Source organism: Schistocerca cancellata, chromosome 7 (assembly GCF_023864275.1).
Source record: "Schistocerca cancellata isolate TAMUIC-IGC-003103 chromosome 7, iqSchCanc2.1, whole genome shotgun sequence".
In the NCBI taxonomy this organism is placed as follows: Eukaryota; Metazoa; Arthropoda; class Insecta; order Orthoptera; family Acrididae; genus Schistocerca; species Schistocerca cancellata.
Genome location: NC_064632.1, coordinates 553,617,988 through 553,637,710, shown reverse-complemented (window position 1 = coordinate 553,637,710; position 19,723 = coordinate 553,617,988). Strand labels below are relative to the sequence as shown.

At 44.1% G+C, this 19,723-nt stretch overlaps 1 protein-coding gene across 1 annotated transcript in view; it reads right to left on the bottom strand.

The window, feature by feature from the left end:
* Positions 1-5,244: 5,244 nt before the first annotated feature.
* Positions 5,245-19,723, bottom strand: part of LOC126092897 (uncharacterized) — a 34,536-nt gene continuing 20,057 nt past the window's right edge. The window contains exon 2 of the mRNA XM_049908627.1: positions 5,245-6,489. Within this exon, the coding sequence (XP_049764584.1) occupies positions 5,245-6,486 (1,242 nt within the window). The 5' untranslated portion in view covers positions 6,487-6,489. The remainder of the gene's footprint in view (positions 6,490-19,723) is intronic.

The window sequence follows — 19,723 nt, the reverse complement described above, 5'->3', positions numbered from 1 at the left end:
GGGTAATATACATCTACAAGAGCCAAGAGGGAATAATAAGAGTGAACGACCAACAACGAAATGCTCGGATTAAAAATGGTGTAAGACAGGGATGTAGTTTTCAATCTGTACATCGGAGAAGCAATGATAGAAATAAAAGAAAGGTTCAGGAGTGGAATTAATATTAAAGGTGAAAGGATATCAGTGATAAGATTTGCTGATGACATTGCTTTCCTGAGTGAAAGTGAAGAAGAATTATATGATTACAGAATATGGATTGAGAGTAAATCGAAGAAACACGAAAGTAATCAGTAGCAGCAGAAATGAGTACAGCGAGAAACTTAACATCAGGATTGATGATCTCGAAGTAGATGAACTTAAGGAATTCTGAAACTTCCTGGCAGATTAAAACTGTGTGCCCGACCGAGACTCGAACTCGGGACCTTTGCCTTTCGCGAGCAAGTGCTCTACCAACTGAGCTACCGAAGCACGACTCACGCCTGGTACTCACAGCTTTATTTCTGCCAGTACCTCGTCTCCTACCTTCCAAACTTTACAGAAGTGCTTCGGTAGCTCAGTTGGTAGAGCACTTGCCCGCGAAAGGCAAAGGTCCCGAGTTTGAGTCTCGGTCGGGCACACAGTTTTAATCTGCCAGGAAGTTTCATATCAGCGCACACTCCGCTGCAGAGTGAAAATCTCATTAAGGAATTCTGTTACTTAGGCAGCAAAGTAACCAATGACGGACGGAGCAAGGAGGACATCAAAAGCAGACTAGCACTGGCAAAAAGGACATTCCTGGCCAAGAGAAGTCTGCTAGTATCAAACATAGGCCTTAATTTGAGGAAGAAATTTTTGAGAATATACGTTTGGAGCACAGCAGTGTGTGGTGTTGAAACATGGACTGTGGGAAAACCGAAACAGAATAAATCGAAGCATTTGAGATGTGGTGCTACGGACGAATGTTGAAAATTACGTGGACTGATAAGGTAAGGAATGAGGAGGTTCTGCGAAGAATCGGACAGGAAAGGAATGTGTGGAAAACACTGACAAAGAGAAGGGACACTATGATAGGACATCTGTTAAGACATGAGGGAATGACTTCCATGCTACTACAGGGAGCTGTAGAGAGTAGAAACTGTAGAGGAAGCCGGAGACTGGAATATATCTAGGAAATAATTGAGGACGTAGGTTGCAAGTGCAAGATGAAGAGGCTGCCACAGGAGAGGGATTCGTGGCGGGTCGCATCAAATCCGTCAGGAGTAAAAAAGAAAAGAGAACAAACCACCTGCGAATTGGAGCTAAAAAGCGAGACAATCACGTATTATCTGTAAGTAAAAAGCCTTAAAAGCCATATATAGAGGGCCACAAACACCATGAAGCAGAGTTCGGAGAGTTCTCCTGAGTTCTCGAGTTCCATCGAATTGAAATCCAGCGACAGCCGCCTCGGATGAATGAGCGTACGGCAGATGCTATTTAAGTGAGCTAACTTTATTTACTAAGAAGGACTTGCAAAAGCTTCCCAGTACGTACCTTTGCGTATAGATTATTGGTTTCCATCGTACATTTGTCTGCATTTATCTACGTCTGTATGTCACATTTTGAAGAGCACTTGAACCTAAGTGATCATTTAGAAAATATTTATCTACGTCTGTATGTCACATTTTGAAGAGCACTTGAACCTAAGTGATCATTTAGAAAATACACTGGCCTCTCCATTGATCGTGGTCTGTACTACTACACGTTACTGTGTATACCCAAATATTAATGAAGTTATAGGCCGGCAGTGGGCTTTTTTTCTCGTAACTGACTGAAGAACCTAGCAAGCCTTAATTATGTATTTATAAAAACCAGAGTCTGTGTTCTTCTGCAAGTTTCTTACTAACACACGATGAGGTAATAAAAAGCACACCAGTAAGACTGCCCAGAGTCTCATTTCCCTTACCACCACCGCATCTTCCTCCTTAGCCTAACACCCTAGTCATTCTGTCTCCAACCACAGAGATCTGTAAAATCTCGGTTTGACCCTGCCGCCGTTTCACTCCTGTACGCAGCCGCTTGTGTACCAAGAAACGGATTACCTCAAGATCCTTTGGCACCTCTGGTCTGAGAGTGAGCTTCTAAAGTAAGTATATGGTGACCCAGGTCCGGTTACGACAGTACGTTATCGAAATTTCAACAGTAAATGACACCGTGACGCGCAAAGTCTTCCTTGTAGTGTGTGCCTCTGGAGTTACATGAGGATCTCCATGAACCTTTCATTCTCACTAATCAAACCTGTGGTGAAACGCTCTCCTCTTCTCTGTATATTCTCTGTTTCTGCTGTCAGTCCTCTCTATTGACGGGCTGTCGAGCAACAAACTAGTATCGGTCGAAAGATGACTTTGTAAGCTTACCTCACTTACGGGTGGACTACTAGATAGTTCTTGAGGATTCTTCCAGTATAGGGCCTACCTGTCCTACGATTAGTTTTATATCCATTCTTAAACCTTCTGTGCTCATACTTTCCGATATTAAATGGGTGTCATTGCTTTAAGTGACTGTTCATAGTCCTGTAATCAGTATTCATATAAAAATATAACAGTGTTCGTGGGAGAAGTTGACAATACCTCGAGAACCATCATCATCAGTAATCGTGTTACACAGTTGAAAGTTGGAGATCCATCACATGATCTTCTTAACGGTCTGTCCCCATTGCTCCCCTATTGCAAGCGTATGGAAACTCTTTCAAAATCCGAGTGAAGTATAGTCCTGTTTCAGAGATTTAGCGACTCTGCCTATGCGAGCTAATCCAGGATGAACCATGACCTTACCACTGACCCTAACCACATCTACGTAGTTCTTAGTCCTTTATATATTCCCAACCTACAGGGGAAGACGAGGGAAACCACCCATTTTATTTCTAAGAAAACCCGTCACAGATTTGCCTCCAGAAATCACCCACCGCTAGTCACTGATATTTCGGCAGGTGCTTGATCATCATGTTGGTCATCAGAACATCCCCTGTCCCTTTGGCATCAATATATTTTTTATGGGAAGAAGTTCGAAGCGGTTCTATAATATTCTCGAATTTTTAAGAATATTCGCGATTCTTAACGAATGTTTTTGAATGTTCCACAATATTCTGCAACGTTCTAGAATACAACTGGGAAACGGCAAATATTGCACTGATCCGTACTCCGCCAAAATCGTCTTAAACGGTGTGTTGCGCAGCTTAGTAAAGACAAAGGAACAACAAGGAATGGTTGTGAGAGCGAACAGTTTTAGCAACAAAAAATAACGCAGTTTAGTCAACAAATAAGTGAATTCAGAAAATGATACCAAGGCATGGAAAACATATTTAAATCCATTGATACTATGGTAAACGAAGACGGAAGTAAAACTTTTCTATTCTACTGTGGCAAGGTGCTACAGCAACCGGTTTCGAATTATTACAAAATAAAAACAGTCTCGCTTGCGACTTCATTTAATATAAATAGCAAATCAATAGTTCGTTTCACTCAGATTCTGTGAAAGTAGCCGGATATGTAACCTATCCGTCATAAAGCCACATAAAATGAAAATGGACGCAAAAGTAACTGAGTATCTAATCCATCCACCCGTCATAAAAACCTGTAGAATGTCATGTGTTTTTACTACGGATAGATGGATTAGATGTCCAGTTACTTTTACGTCCATTTTCCATTTTGTAAATAAGATGAACATAGACAAAAGCAAATCGAGGATAATGGAATGTAGTCGAATTAAATCCGGTGAATGAGACACTTAATGTAGTAAATGAGTTTTGCTATTTGGGAAACAAAATAACTGATGATGGTCGAAGTAGGTAGGATATAAAATGTAGACTGGTAATGGATAGAAAAGCATTTCTGAAGAGGATAAATTTGTTAACATCGAGTGTAGATCTAAGTGTCAGGAAGTCCCTTCTGAAAGCATTTGTATCGAGTGTAGCCATGTATGGAAATGAATCATGGACAATAAACAGTTTAGACAAGAAGAGAATAGAAGCATTTGAGATGTGGTGCTAAGGAAGAGTGCTGAAGATTAGATGGGTAGATCATGTAACTAATGAGGAGGTGCTGAATAGAAGTGCGGAGAAGAGAAATTTTTGATATAACTTGACTAGAAGAAGGGATCGGTTGGTAGGACACATTATGAGACATCAAGGGATCACCAGTTTAGTACTGGAGGAAAGTGTGGGAGGTAAAAATCGTAGAGGGAGACCAAGAGGTGAATATAGTAAGCAGATTCTGAGGGATGTAGGTTGCAGTAGTTACTCGGAGATGAAGAGTCTTGCTCAGGATTGGTAGCATGGAAAGCTGCATCAAACCAGTCTTTTGAAGACCACAACAACAAAATGGCTTTATGACGGACGGATTTCATATCCAACTACTTTTACACAATCTGATGATGCCTGAAAAGGATGAAAAGAGTTATTGATATTAAATAACTTCGCAACCAAGACTCTTTTTATTCTGAAACTAGACGGAAGTGTGAACTTCCCAACGGAATTCCTAAATACGCTCAACGTTACCAGTTTGCCCTCGTACAACATTTTATAAGTGTAAATTATTAACCAGAGTAAAAAATAGGAAAGTCAGTATTCCTGCCACTAATTCCACTTATTTCAGCTAACTTGTCGATCAGCCTTAGAAGGATTCAGTTTCCGTCAAGACAGCGAACAGTATGGCTAGCAATAAAGCACAAAGACAAACGTTACAACATTGCAGAGTGAATTTAAAGGAGTCATGTTTCCAGCACGGACAGTTATAAGTAGCGTGTTCTCGAGTCGCCAACCACAAAACTTATTTGTCTTTGTACCCGAAATCAGAACACCAAATGCAGTTCATAATTTATTAGACTACACTTCCATTAAGTTAGATGGTATACGAATTAGACGGTTAATTTCACATTTCTTTAGAAATTCAGAAAAAATGAACTGAAGAAACAGAGTAAGCGAAGTTGGTCATTTTCAGCTATTAATAGAATAGTAACAAAGATACAAAAACTTACATATGTTCTGACAATGTTTGTTGAAAACACATGTTTATATACTTACGGTAATAATGTTCAGTGTTGTCATTGTGGACGAAAGTTTGGTGATAGGAGGCCTGAAATTTTATTAAAGTTGGGTGTTTGGGAGAGGAATTACTGATACTAGGAATAAAAGGTGTAGAAATTCAGATCTCTCTACCTTATCTTACTTAATATTTTTAATCGTGTAAAATACTTGTATTTGTTTTGAATAACAGTGGACAGTTACCAAGCTTATAATATGCCTTTCTTTTCAAATTCTGGGAGTATCTGTTTCATAGCTCTCATGTACGACGCACCCGCAAAGGCTTTCCTGTTTTTATCAGATACAGTTCCATTCATAGAGGCCTCCACGTCAAATTGGGATTCCCCGTCGACGCGCACAATTGGTAGCACCGCCGCCGATGCGAAAACTGCGAACAGCGCATGCGCCTCCATGTCTTCCAGAAGCTCCTCGAAGGACATCTGTTTGTCTGCACTGACACGAGTATCGTGCATCACCTCGATTAAGTGGTCGTGGTACTCCTTTAGAAGGTCTGTGAAGTGGTCGGCGTACACTTGTTCCGTGAGACTCGTGTGAGTAAAATATTGTAAGTCGATCGAAGGCGAACTGTACGCTGACACCTGGAAGTCGAGTAGAACCGCGTCCTGGACGGCTCCGCCAGAGTACTGGAACATGATGTTGTTAACCCAGGTGTCAGCGTGAGCTAGCACGCGGAACTTTCCCTCTCGGTTGGACATCTCCACCAGGCGTGGAAATATGGTTTCTGAGAGAGCTCGCAGTTTGGGTGCGTACTTTGAGTACGATTCCTCTAACGTCTCCACTTGATCTGCAAGTAATTTGCAGCCTTGTGTCAAGAAGGACCGTATACGCCAGGCAATGGGTCCTTCGAACAGTCGGAAGATCTTGTAGTTGTCCATCGCTGCTGGGTTCTGCTCGTAAAGAGCAACAGAAGACGCGTGGAATTCTGCCAGTTTTCTAACCACGAGTCTGGCGTGTGCAAGGTCTAGTCCTTTGGACCTGTTCGCCAGCGCGAACCCTCTGGCCTTCAAGTCCTCGAGAACTACATAGCTCACTGGCTCCTGCCCAGCGGCGAAACACTTTGCTGACAGCTGCGTGTATTTACCGGGGGCTGCCTTCTCCAGGATTTGCGACATCGCCGGAATGGTCTCGCAGAACATGAGAGTCTCCTGCTCGAAGGCTTGCATTTCCTGCGCCATTTTCTTCATCACTTCGCTACTTGGAAGGCATTTTATTATTAACGACACGTACCTCTTGTAATGTTTGATTTTGTGCTGCTGTTGCACTGACATGCGATAGATTTCGCTCACGTAGTTGTCACCCGGAGCTGTCGCTCGTTGGACGTCCACCGATATGACGCTGAAGTCTTCGAAAGTGCTGGACTCCTTCAGTGAGTTTTCTGCAAAATTCTTGTCCAGCCACTCAGGAAGGACGTTCTCAGCGTTGGTAGTCATCGCCTGCAGCAGAAGAAACAAAATATATATTAATTCATCGTGATCTGCTCTTTCATAAATTAATTTGGATCCGATTCGTCGCGAAATGCAAATGCCAGTGAAAATACAATGAAGCTTAGCACAGATGTGTTGGACAGCGTGTCTGGTTTACCTGTCATCGCATCAAGTCGCTCTTTTTGGTTTTTCGCGCACAGTGGAATACATAAATATGCCTAGAAAACAGTGTCTCCAGACATGTATGAGTGCCCGTCGATAGATTACGCCTGATTTCATGCAGCCCACATAACGTAACTGTCATACTTCCCTTAATCGTGACAATTGTCGACCGCTCCCTGCAGGGGCAATGAAGATGCTTCTGTAGTGTTTTCGACGGGAAGTGTTTGATCACCCACCATACAGCCCAGTCTTGGCTCGCATGAACCTCTGGTTATAGAGACAACATTTTGGCACAGAAAATGGGGCGCAGACCAGCACAGAGAATGGCGGAAAGCACAGGTGGCTGCCTTCTATGACAAGGATATAGGACAGTTGGTACAATTCTACGACAAATGTCTAAGTCGGAGCAGCGACTATGTACACTACTGGCCATTAAAATTGCTACACCACGAAGTTGAAGTGCCACGGACGCGAAATTTAACCGACAGGAACAAGATGCTGTGATATGCAAATGATTAGCTTTTCAGAGCATTCACATAGGGTTGGCGCCGGTGGCGACACCTACAACGTGATGACATGAGGAAAGTTTCGAACCGATTTTTCATACACAAACAGCAGCTGACCGGCGTTGCCTGGTGAAACGTTGTTGTGATGCCTCGTGTAAGGAGGAGAAAGGCGTACCATCACGTTTCCGACTTTCATAAAGGTCGTATTGTAGCCTATGGCGATTGCGGTTTATCGTATCGCGACATTGCTGCTCGCGTTGGTCGAGATCCAATGACTATTAGCAGAATATGGAATCGGTGGGTTCTGGAGGGTAATACGGAACGCCGTGCTGGATCCCAACGGCCTCGTATCACTAACAGTAGAGATGACAGGCATCTTATCCGCATGGCTGTAACGGATCGTGCAGCCACGTCTCGATCCCTGAGTCAACAGATGGGGACGTTTGCAAGACAACAACCATCTGCACGAGCAGTTCGAGGACGTTTGCTGCAGCATGAACTAACAGCTCGGAGACCATGGCTGCGGTTACCCTTGACGCTGCATCACAGACAGGAGCGCCTGCGATGGTGTACTCAACGACGAACATGGGTGCGCGAATGGCAAAACGTCATTTTTTTCGGATGAATCCAGGTTCTATTTACAGCATCATGATAGTCGCATCCGTGTTTGGCGACATTGCGGTGAACGCATATTGGAAGCGTGTATTCGTCATCGCCATACTGGCGTGTCACCCGGCGTGATGGTATGGAGTGCCATTGGTTACACATCTCGGTCACTTCTTGTTCGCATTGACGGCACTTTGAACAGTGGACGTTACATTTCAGATGTGTTACGACCCGTGGCTCTACCCTTCATTCGATCCCTGCGAAAATCTACATTTCAGAAGGATAATGCACGACCACATGTTGCAGGTCCTGTACGGGCCTTTCTAGACACAGAAAATGTTCGACTGCTGCCCTGGCCAGCACATTCTCCAGATCTCTCACCAATTGAAAACGTCTGGTCAATGGTGGCCGAGCAATTGGCTCGTCACAATACGCCAGTCTCTACTCTCGATGAACTGTGGTATCGTGTCGCAGCTGTACCTGTACACGCCATCCAAGCTCTGTTTGACTCAATGCCCAGGCGTATCAAGGCCGTTATTACGGCCAGAGGTAGTTGTTCTGGGTACTGATTTCTGACAATCTATGCACCCAAATTGCGTGAAAATGTAACTTGGTGAAGCAATTTTAATGGCCAGTAGTGTAGCTGGGTGGTGTACCTAACTGTTGCAAGCAAAAGATTTTTAAGTTTCACTGTGGTTTCCATAGCACTCGTTCGATTGCGACTCCAAGCTTTTACATTTCAGGTATGTTTTATGAGATTAAATAAACACTACTAGCCGTTAAGATAACAACACCACGAAGGCGGCATAAAATAAACGGCATGTCCTGTAGTACGTGCTTGCATAAGCAAATGATTAGCATTTCAGCGAGAGCACACAAAGTAGACAGATACATTCTGTACGTAAGGAAAGATCACTCAGTGGGTTTCTCCTTCACAAATCGCATTTGAGTGTCATTTGCTTGGGTGAAAATCGTATAAGCCCCGCATAAGAGGGAGAAATAACGACACGCACATATCACAATTCCACAGCAGCAGGATCGTGGGTTATCGGAACTGCAGTTTATCGTGCCAGAATATTACTGTGTGTCTTGGTCACGATCCCACGAATTACAAGCAGACACGGAATCGATGGATTCAGTGGGCGGGCGACTTAATCTTTGCAAGATCCTAACGGTCATACACAACTAGCTCCCGAGAGGATACATATAGGTCTTTCGACCTTGCAGGATCGTAGGGTAATACGCCTAATTCCGTAGTACCCCTAAGCTGTGATAGTACAACGGCCTGTTACTGTTTTAGTCTCCGTGAGTTAAACTTTCCGAGCTATGCAGAAGATAGCACAAGTAGCCTGCTCATGTTTTATTTTCGCATTTTTCTGCAATTTGTCCTCTTTCTTGACGAGAGTTACCGTAATAAATATATTTATATGAAATAGAGTTACACGAGCTGGCGCACTACCAACCGATTAGCAGTCCAGGTTGACACTTGGTAGAAAATTGTAGGCGACACAGCCATTTTCCAAACAAAAAAAGAATGACAGAAAGAAAAAAAGTCAGTACGAGGATGTAAGTGACGCAGCAAAGTATTGGAAGTAAAAAAAAAATCTTTATACCAATTAAGTGATCAAAAATATAATCGGAGTCTATTGATTAGACTAAGAAATAAACAAATTAGTTGCATTTCACCTGTTTCGAACCTACGACTTTCTACAAGTCAAGCGCATACGCTAGCGGATGCAGTACGGGACATGTATGCAACTTTTTTTACCAAAGTTTATTACTTTTTTTAAAGACTCTACCACTTTTTCAGGAAAATTGGACACAGTCAGCTACAGGCTGGGTAGAGACCTATTAACATCAGAAGAGGCACCAATGTTAGCACTGAATAGGGGATCATGGAGGAACTGTATAAGGGGGGCTATGCTCCAGACTGAACGCTGAAAGGCATAATCAGTCTTAAATGATGATGATGATGATGATGATGATAATAAAAAAAACAAACTTAGAAAAAAACCGGTCGCTACCTTGTGAGGGACCAGCGCACTGATATGCGGGGGAGGCATCCTGGCCAGGCCCCGGGATTCGACCCCTGCACACTTTGTCTCTACCCAGCCTGTAGCTGACTGTGTCCAATTTTCCTGAAAAAAGTGGTAGAGTCTTTAAAAAAAGTAATAAACTTTGGTAAAAATTTATTTATTTATTTTTGAAATCTTACAGCTTGCTACTCCCAACGATTGAAACAAAACCGAACTTAAACCTACATGGCTGCCGCTACTTCAGCCGTCTGGACACCGTCCATGACAGACTCAAAGTTCGAAGTTATCGCACGTTGCCATGCAGCGTCCCTCTTCCGTTAACCCCCTACTCGCAAACTACAGATTCACGTAGGAGTTCGGACGGCATTAGTGCATTCTCACTGAAACAAACGTCAAGGACTCGTCGCGCTCTTACAGAAATGAATATTTTACATTGTTGTATATTCTGTTCGATATGTCCAGCAGAACAGACACCACTCAAATATATACAGAATAAACATAGACAAAACAGGTGATTAAATAAAATAGTTCATCGAAGTGGTGAAGTACGTAACAAGTAAATATGTTTTTATTATGGAACTAAAATGGTGGAAAAGATTGTCAACTAAACCTTGTTATGCCGTAATGAGTTTAACACCGGAATACCTCTTTTTAACAGAGATACTATTCCAACAGAGACCATAGTCTTCAGTCACCGATAAACCAGTTACTGAACTTAGTCGGACCTCAGAGGAAGAGCAAATACTGTTCATCCTCGCGTGTGAACCATTCCCAGCTAGGAGCACTCGCAGAAAATCACAGTCTGCACAAGGTGCATACCGTATTCCTAACTACACGGAGTGCTGGTCCTGAACCTGACTCATCTTCTAAAAAAATCACAGAGAAGTAGTGGGGCAAGAAAGGGGGGAAGAAACGCCAAGTGTCATGGCAACTTTACAAGTTCCGTGTGCAATTCTGACTGTGAATATGATAACAGAGTTGCACTGAAACAAAGCGGATATAGTGTTGTTTGAGTCTTCAGTGGTACTTCAACAAATATGAGGGTCTAGGGGATGATTATGACGAAGACGTTCATATGTGCTTGTTATGTCCACATTAATTTTTTTGTTTGAACACAGAGACACTCCTTTGGTTTCTCTTCCTATGTTAGGGCTAGAAATTGATTTCCTTGCTTTGTTGTTGTTTTTTAACGTGTTAATCTTTTTATTGCTTAGATAATGTATGCGGTGCTTTAGTCATAATGCGTTTCCTAAAATTTCGCCATTTAGGCCTTTTTCATCAGATTAGTGTGTCAGCAGTATTAACACTAAGTAGTGGATCACAAGGTAATGTTAGCAGATGGTGGTTTTGTGTATTTTATGGTCGTTGTTTTTGGTCTGATGGAATTACCATATCTCGTCACTTGTTTAGGAGCCATTGTAACAGGATTCATTTCTACACTTTTTACAACATTTTTAAACTTAAATAATTCTCAGTCAAATAAGAAAAACTGGCCAGCTCCGTGTAGGACTCGGGCAGTGGGGGTTCCGTAACAGTTTCATTATGTGTACAGACATTTCATCTATCCCGGGAATCGAGTATCTAAACGATTTTTGCCTGATATAGACACTGATACTGGCAAGACATCGGTTCCGGAGATTCCCAAATTTTCGAGAATGTTTTAATTTCAATAATATAAAAGTGACAAATCATGCAGGGGGGCAAACGACCACTGTTATAATAATCAATAGTTGTGCATTCAGGGTGACTGGGTCGGAATGGTAAAAGTAATACGTCAGGCAAGGAATGACTTTATTGCTCATATGAAGTGTTTCGGAATTTATCTGTCCTCAGATATCCAGGGGCGATTACTGCAAGTAGATGTGGGGTTTCGAGTTGTATGTGAAACAAACATTCGTCATTGCCATCTGCCATGGAAGCACATGTTTATGTTGCTTTCTTGGGTTAAGATTGCTTGGTTTAGCATCTGCACATACATAACAACATAGAAAGCATAATAATGATAAAATATCATAATCTTGAAAGTCTCTTCGGGTTTGCTGCCGGATCCTAAAATCAACTTGACTCGATATTTCGGCGATCCAACTGTTCGCCATCTTCAGGAAATGCTGCTTCTGCTGATGAGTCCCGCTGAGAACTGACGCAAGATTGCAATTCGACGTCCTATATACGCCACCGTTCAGTACACGGCGCATGCGCCGCCCATCACGGTTTCTGGCTTCCATAACAGGGAGGTGGCGCCGCCCTTAGTGAAACACTGCTGGCAACGATATATCGCAATCAAGGCCGCATCGAAGAACGTTCAGTTTTGATGCGAGATAATACAGGATTCCACGTTTTGCTAAGAGGAAACCCATTGTCCCTGTTGATTAAATTATCAGCCAACCTAATTTCAATCGCCTCTTTATACACACTATTCCAAAAACCGGAAATGTTGGCAATTACAACAGTTTCCTCAAATTTCATTTTGTGTCCCTCATTTAGGCAGTGTTCTGCTACGGCCGATTTTTCCGGCTGTTGTAGCCTCGTGTGACGGCGATGTTCCACACACCTGTCATTCACTGTGCGAATAGAACGGCCAACGTAAGCTTTCCCACATTGACACGGAATTGGAAGCCAGAAACCGTGATGGGCGGCGCATGCGCCGTGTACTGAACGGTGGCGTATATAGGACGTCGAATTGCAATCTTGCGTCAGTTCTCAGCGGGACTCATCAGCAGAAGCAGCGTTTCCTGAAGATGGCGAACAGTTGGATCTCCGAAATATCGAGTCAAGTTGATTTTAGGATCCGGCAGCAAACCCGAAGAGACTTTCAAGACTTATTACGCCGGGAAAGCCTACGTAGTCAAAATATCATAATACTTAAAAATAATAAATGCACAAAACGCAGTCTGAGAAACACAGCGATTGTTTCCTTTTGGTTTTGGGAAGAAAGGAGTTGTTGCCACATGAGTGTCAATGAGTTTTTATGGAGATGCAGTGAGAGATAGCGTGTACAACTATCAAAATCAATTAAACGGTCTAGTTGACTGACAGTACAAAAAATTTGGAAATTTGTGGCAAGTTCTTATGGGATCATACTGCTGAGGCCATCAGTCCCTAGGCTTACACACTACTTAAGCTAACTTAAACTAACTTACGCTAAGGAGAACACACACACACCCACGCTAGACGGAGGACTCGAACCTCCGACAGGGGGAGTCGCGCGAACCGTGGCAAGGCGCCTTAAACCGCGGGTCTACCTCGAGCGGCACAGAGAGTACAGTTCCAGTTACCGATAGAATAGCAGATACATACTGCTGAGGTTCAAGATTTTTGTGAACGCTTTGTGTTTGGAGTGGAAGACACGGTAGGAGACTGTGTTCGTAGGACTTCATCTGGAGTCTTTGCTGAGCGTCCTTACACCCAAACCTCCGGATGTCAGATACTCAGATTTGTACCGAACGTTGCATGTCGATAGAATAATAACCAAAACACCGATCTGGCTTGTACTGTGTGTTGTCGCCCAGCGGAACAGACGTAAACGTTACTTGAAAGTAACACCAGAACTACCAGAGCACATCAAAAGCATGTCTGTGAGTCATTAATACGCATAGTTCCCGTGGGTCCCAGGTTAAAATTCCGATAACGTAATTAATTTGTTTATGCTGTATTAAAATGGTTCAAATGGCTCTGAGCACTATGGGACTCAACTGCTGAGGTCATAAGTCCCCTAGAACTTAGAACTACTTAAACCTAACTAACCTAAGGATATCACACACATCCATGCCCGAGGCAGGATTCGAACCTGCGACCGTAGCAGTCGCGCGGTTCCAGACTGTATATGCTGTATTATGTGCGAAAGTATTACACGGGACAGTGTGTTTATGACATGTAAAGGGCTGTTTGGAGTTTACAGCAATGTCCTCTTGGCAGTCTGATTTCGCTCTATTTCTTTTAAAATCGTAAATCTATTGAGTACATTTGTAATTTCACAGAATGAACGTAAAGAACGGGACAATGGAATAAAGAACCAATTGCATCACACGTGCGGAAGTATTAATAATAATGCAAATAATAAAACTACACTCCTGGAAATTGAAATAAGAACACCGTGAATTCATTGTCCCAGGAAGGGGAAACTTTATTGACACATTCCTGGGGTCAGATACATCACATGATCTCACTGACAGAACCACAGGCACATAGACACAGGCAACAGAGCATGCACAATGTCGGCACTAGTACAGTGTATATCCACCTTTCGCAGCAATGCAGGCTGCTATTCTCCCATGGAGACGATCGTAGAGATGCTGGATGTAGTCCTGTGGAACGGCTTGCCATGCCATTTCCACCTGGCGCCTCAGTTGGACCAGCGTTCGTGCTGGACGTGCAGACCGCGTGAGACGACGCTTCATCCAGTCCCAAACATGCTCAATGGGGGACAGATCCGGAGATCTTGCTGGCCAGGGTAGTTGACTTACACCATCTAGAGCACGTTGGGTGGCACGGGATACATGCGGACGTGCATTGTCCTGTTGGAACAGCAAGTTCCCTTGCCGGTCTAGGAATGGTAGAACGATGGGTTCGATGACGGTTTGGATGTACCGTGCACTATTCAGTGTCCCCTCGACGATCACCAGTGGTGTACGGCCAGTGTAGGAGATCGCTCCCCACACCATGATGCCGGGTGTTGGCCCTGTGTGCCTCGGTCGTATGCAGTCCTGATTGTGGCGCTCACCTGCACGGCGCCAAACACGCATACGACCATCATTGGCACCAAGGCAGAAGCGACTCTCATCGCTGAAGACGACACGTCTCCATTCGTCCCTCCATTCACGCCTGCCGCGACACCAGTGGAGGCGGGCTGCACGATGTTGGGGCGTGAGCGGAAGACGGCCTAACGGTGTGCGGGACCGTAGCCCAGCTTCATAGAGACGGTTGCGAATGGTCCTCGCCGATACCCCAGGAGCAACAGTGTCCCCAATTTGCTGGGAAGTGGCGGTGCGGTCCCCTACGGCACTGCGTAGGATCCTACGGTCTTGGCGTGCATCCGTGCGTCGCTGCGGTCCGGTCCCAGGTCGACGGGCACGTGCACCTTCCGCCGACCACTGGCGACAACATCGATGTACTGTGGAGACCTCACGCCCCACGTGTTGAGCAATTCGGCGGTACGTCCACCCGGCCTCCCGCATGCCCACTATACGCCCTCGCTCAAAGTCCGTCAACTGCACATACGGTTCACGTCCACGCTGTCGCGGCATGCTACCAGTGTTAAAGACTGCGATGGAGCTCCGTATGCCACGGCAAACTGGCTGACACTGACGGCGGCGGTGCACAAATGCTGCGCAGCTAGCGCCATTCGACGGCCAACACCGCGGTTCCTGGTGTGTCCGCTGTGCCGTGCGTGTGATCATTGCTTGTACAGCCCTCTCGCAGTGTCCGGAGCAAGTATGGTGGGTCTGACACACCGGTGTCAATGTGTTCTTTTTTCCATTTCCAGGAGTGTATGTTAAGAACCTCTAGTTGCAAGAGTGCGGCCCACACACATCTCCTTGTTGAATCCACTTTCGTCGGCGTTGTAGATATTTGCGTCTGTGTTGGCTGTCATAAGCCCACGATTTGTTGTTGCCAGTCCTGTACCGTTCTTTGGATGTTGTTTCTCGTGTGGTACATTTTCACTGTTGCAAAAGATTTGATCTTACGGCTTACAATATTGTTTTTACGCTTCCGGCCAAGACCCAACTGTTACTGGAGTCAAATCTTGGGAAATTTAACTGTCTCGCTGTTGTTTTCGCCCACAGTTTGATGTCTACATCGTGAACACATCGACCTACCTGGCGGCAGTGTTTGAAGGTCTCCATCACACGCACTGCAATATGCTTGTACGTCTCCTTCACAGACATTAACTCTCCGCTTTCCCTCTGCCGTTTCCTATACCGAGCAGGACAGCTAGTGCGAAATATGTTTTTCACTGCAGACATCGTGCGATGTGACTTTGGCTGATTTTTGAAGTTAAGCCAATACTTTTTTTTCTCGTGTCTTGAATAAATCATTACCCTTTTCTCCTTCACCATTTCCATCGCTAGAGGACTCTTCTGCCGATGACAACGCAGACGTCGACACTAGCCCATTCACTTAGTCACAAACGAACGATTCCGCACCACTTGGTATGCACTCGTTGATACCTTATGTTTCTTCTTCTATGATGTTCGACGTATTCCATTGATCAGTTATTCCCAATATGAATGCTGCATACTTTCTATCGTCTTCAGTTATTTTCGTTATTGAAGGTACACAATAATAGCTACGCAACAGTTCGACGAGAATGTCAATCATGTTCTAGGGATTCAAGTCGCACAACAGCGGAACGTGAGCACAAACATGAGAATCTAGCGACAACACGGGCATCTAATGTACGCAGCGCTGCCATTTGCAGTCAGTTATTATTATTATTGTAATTATTATTATTATTATTAATGTTATTATGTTGTTATTATTATTAACATTATTATTATTACTAATAATACACTATTGGCCATTAAAATTGCTACACCGCGAAGATGACGTGCTACAGACGCGAAATTTAACCGACACGAAGAAGATACTGTGATATGCAAATGATTAGCTTTTCAGAGCATTCACACAAGGTTGGCGCCGGTGGCGACACTTACAACTTCCTGACATGAGGAAAGTTTCCAACCGATTTCTCATACACAAACAGCAGTTGACCGGCGTTGCCTGGTGAAACGTTGTTGATGCCTCGTGTAAGGAGGAGAAATGCATACCATCATGGTTCCGACTTTGATAAAGGTCGGAGTGTAGTCTATCGCGATTGCGGTTTATCGTATCGCGACATAGCTGCTCGCGTTGGTCAAGATCCAATGACTGTTAGCAGAATATGGAATCGGTGGGTTCAGGAGGGTAATACGGAACGCCGTGCTGGACCCCAACGGCCTCGAATCACTAGCAGTCGAGATGACAGGCATCTTATCCGCATGGCTGTAACGGATCGTGCAGCCACATCTCGATCCCTGAGTCAACAGATGGGGACGTTTGCAAGACAACAACCATCTGCACGAACAGTTCGACGACGTTTGCAGCAGCATGGATTATCAGCTAAGAGACCATGGCTGCGGTTACCCTTGACGCTGCATCACAGACAGGAGCGCCTGCGATGGTATACTCAACGTCATTTTTTTCGGATGAATCCAAGTTCTATTTACAGCATCATGATGGTCGCATCCGTTTTTTGCGACATCGCGGTGCACGCACGTTGGAAGCATGTATTCGTCTTCGCCATACTGGCGTATCACCCGGCGTGATGGTATGGGATGCCATTGGTTACATGTCTCGGTCACGCCTTGTTCGCATTGACGGCACTTTGAACAGTGGGCGTTACATTTCAGATGTGTTACGACCCGTGCTCTACCCTTCATTCGATGATGATGATGATTGGTGTTTTAGGGCGCACAACAGCGAGGTTATCAGCGCCCGTCCTTCATTCGATCCCTGCGAAACCCTACATTTCAGCAGGATAATGCACGACCGCATGTTGCAGGTCCTGTACGGGCCTTTCTGGATACAGAAAATGTTCGACTGCTGCCCTGCCCAGCACATTATCTCGATCTCTCACCAATTGAAAACGTCTGGTCAAAGGTGGCCGAGCAACTGGTTCGTCACAATACGCCAGTCTCTACTCTTGATGAACTGTGGTATCGTGTTGAAGCTGCATGGGCAGCTGTACTTGTACACGCCATCCAAGCTCTGTTTGACTCTATGCCCAGACGTATGAAGGCCGTTATTACGGCCAGAGTTGGTAGCTCTGGGTACTGATGTCTGAGGATCTATGCACCCAAACTGCGTGAAAATGTAAGCACATGTCAGTTCTAGTATAACATATTTGTTCACTGAATACCCGTTTATCATCTGCATTTCTTCTTGATGTAGCAATTTTAATGGCCAGTAGTGTATTTTTACGCTTCCGGCGCAAGACCCAACTGTCACTGGCGTCAAATCTTGGGAAATTTAACTGTCTCGCTGTTGTTTTCGCCCACAGTTTGATGTCTACATCGTGAACACATCGACCTACCTGGCGGCAGTGTTTGAAGGTCTCCTTCAGACATTAACTCTCCGCTTTCCCTCAGCCGTTTCCTATACCGCGCAGGCAGCTAGTGCGAAATCTGTTTATCACTGTAGACATCGTGCGATGTGCAAATGTTTGGGTTGACTTCGGCTGATTTTTGACGTTAGGCCAATACTTGAGCATTTCCGTTTTCTCCTTCTGTGGCATTTCACCATTTCCATCGCTCGAGGACTCTTCTGGCGACGATATCGAAGACGTCGACTTTAGCCCATTCACTACGTCACAAACGAACGATTCCGCACCACTTGGTATGCGCTCGTCGATATCTAATGTTTCCTCTTCTATGATGTTTAACGTATTTCATTGATCAGTTATGTCCAGTAAGAATGCTGCACACTTTCTCTCGTTTTCAGTTATTTCCGTTGTTGGACGTACACAATTGCCATTCAACAGTTCGACGAGAATGTCAATCATGTCCTAGGGATTCAAGTTGCGTAACAGCGGTACGTGAGCACAAACACGAGAATCTAGCCAGAACACACGCATGTAATGTACGCAGAGCTGCCATCTGCAGTCAATTATTATTATTAGTTATTATTATTAATGTTATTATGTTATTATTATTATATTATTATTAACATTATTATTACTAATAATACTTCCGCACGCGTGTTGTAATTGTTTCTTTATTCTATTGTCCCATTCCTTACGTTTATGCTGTGCAATTACAAATATGCTCTATAGATATACTACATTAAAAGAAATAAAGTGGTGTTAGTCAGTTCTCGTTCAACGAGATGGTATGAAGCCCGGCTGAAATGAGGAAAACTCAGCATGGAGTGTGTCACAAGATATTTTACGCTTATACCCAGCTAATTGTATAATGTTTAAGTGAATAGCGGGCTATGTGGCGCCAACTGCTGCTTAAATTGCTGCAGCAGGTGCAGTGCGGTATGCCAGAGCCACGCGCCGAATACGATGGTCTTCCCTATCGATAATGTCACGTGACTGTTCGAAGCCCGGTCTTCATGCGGCTGTACATTCTCGTGACCACGGCTGCCAGCAGTCATAAACATTCCTGCCAAGACTTCCTGCAGTATCGCAAAAGGAAGATACAGCTTCTCGTAGCCCTATTACTCAACCTCGTTCAAACTCAGGGAGGTGTTGATAATGGCGTCTTCGTAAGCGTAAAGGGACTCTTGCCTAACATGAACCCACCACGTCCAAGCTCAAAGATAATAAACGCTCACGACTGTTATATTGTGTATTTAAAGCAGAGCCGATTTGCATTCTCTTATTGACCCTCCTAGCACCTCTCTTGTGCGACTGGTGCGATATCTGAATAAATATCATCTTTCAGATGCAGAAACGCATCTAGCAATTTTCGTTATGCCGCACAACTCTTATTTTTGTTTTATTTTACACGTCTAGTTCTGTAGGACCAAAGTGAATAGCAAATCTCAAAGGTCACGATACATGTCAGTACATGAAATTACAACATAAAAGTAATAACAGATAAACTACAATATTTATGAACACAAAAAAGACAAGCCATAAGTTTATGTAAACACAGTCAACAACACAACAATCAGCTTAATTTTTCAAGGAACTTCTCGACAGAATAAAAGGAGGGACCCATGAGGAAACCCTTCAGCTTCGATTTTAAAGGATCGTGGATTACTGCTAAGATTTTTAAATTCTTGTGGTATCTTATTGAAAATGGATGCAGCAGTATACTGCACACCTTTCTGCACAAGAGTCAAGCAAGCGCGATCTAAATGCACATTGGACTGATTGAAAGCTGCTAATTCTTGCGACTGAGCTGATATTGTTAACAAGAAACGACTCTAAAGAATACTGTATATACA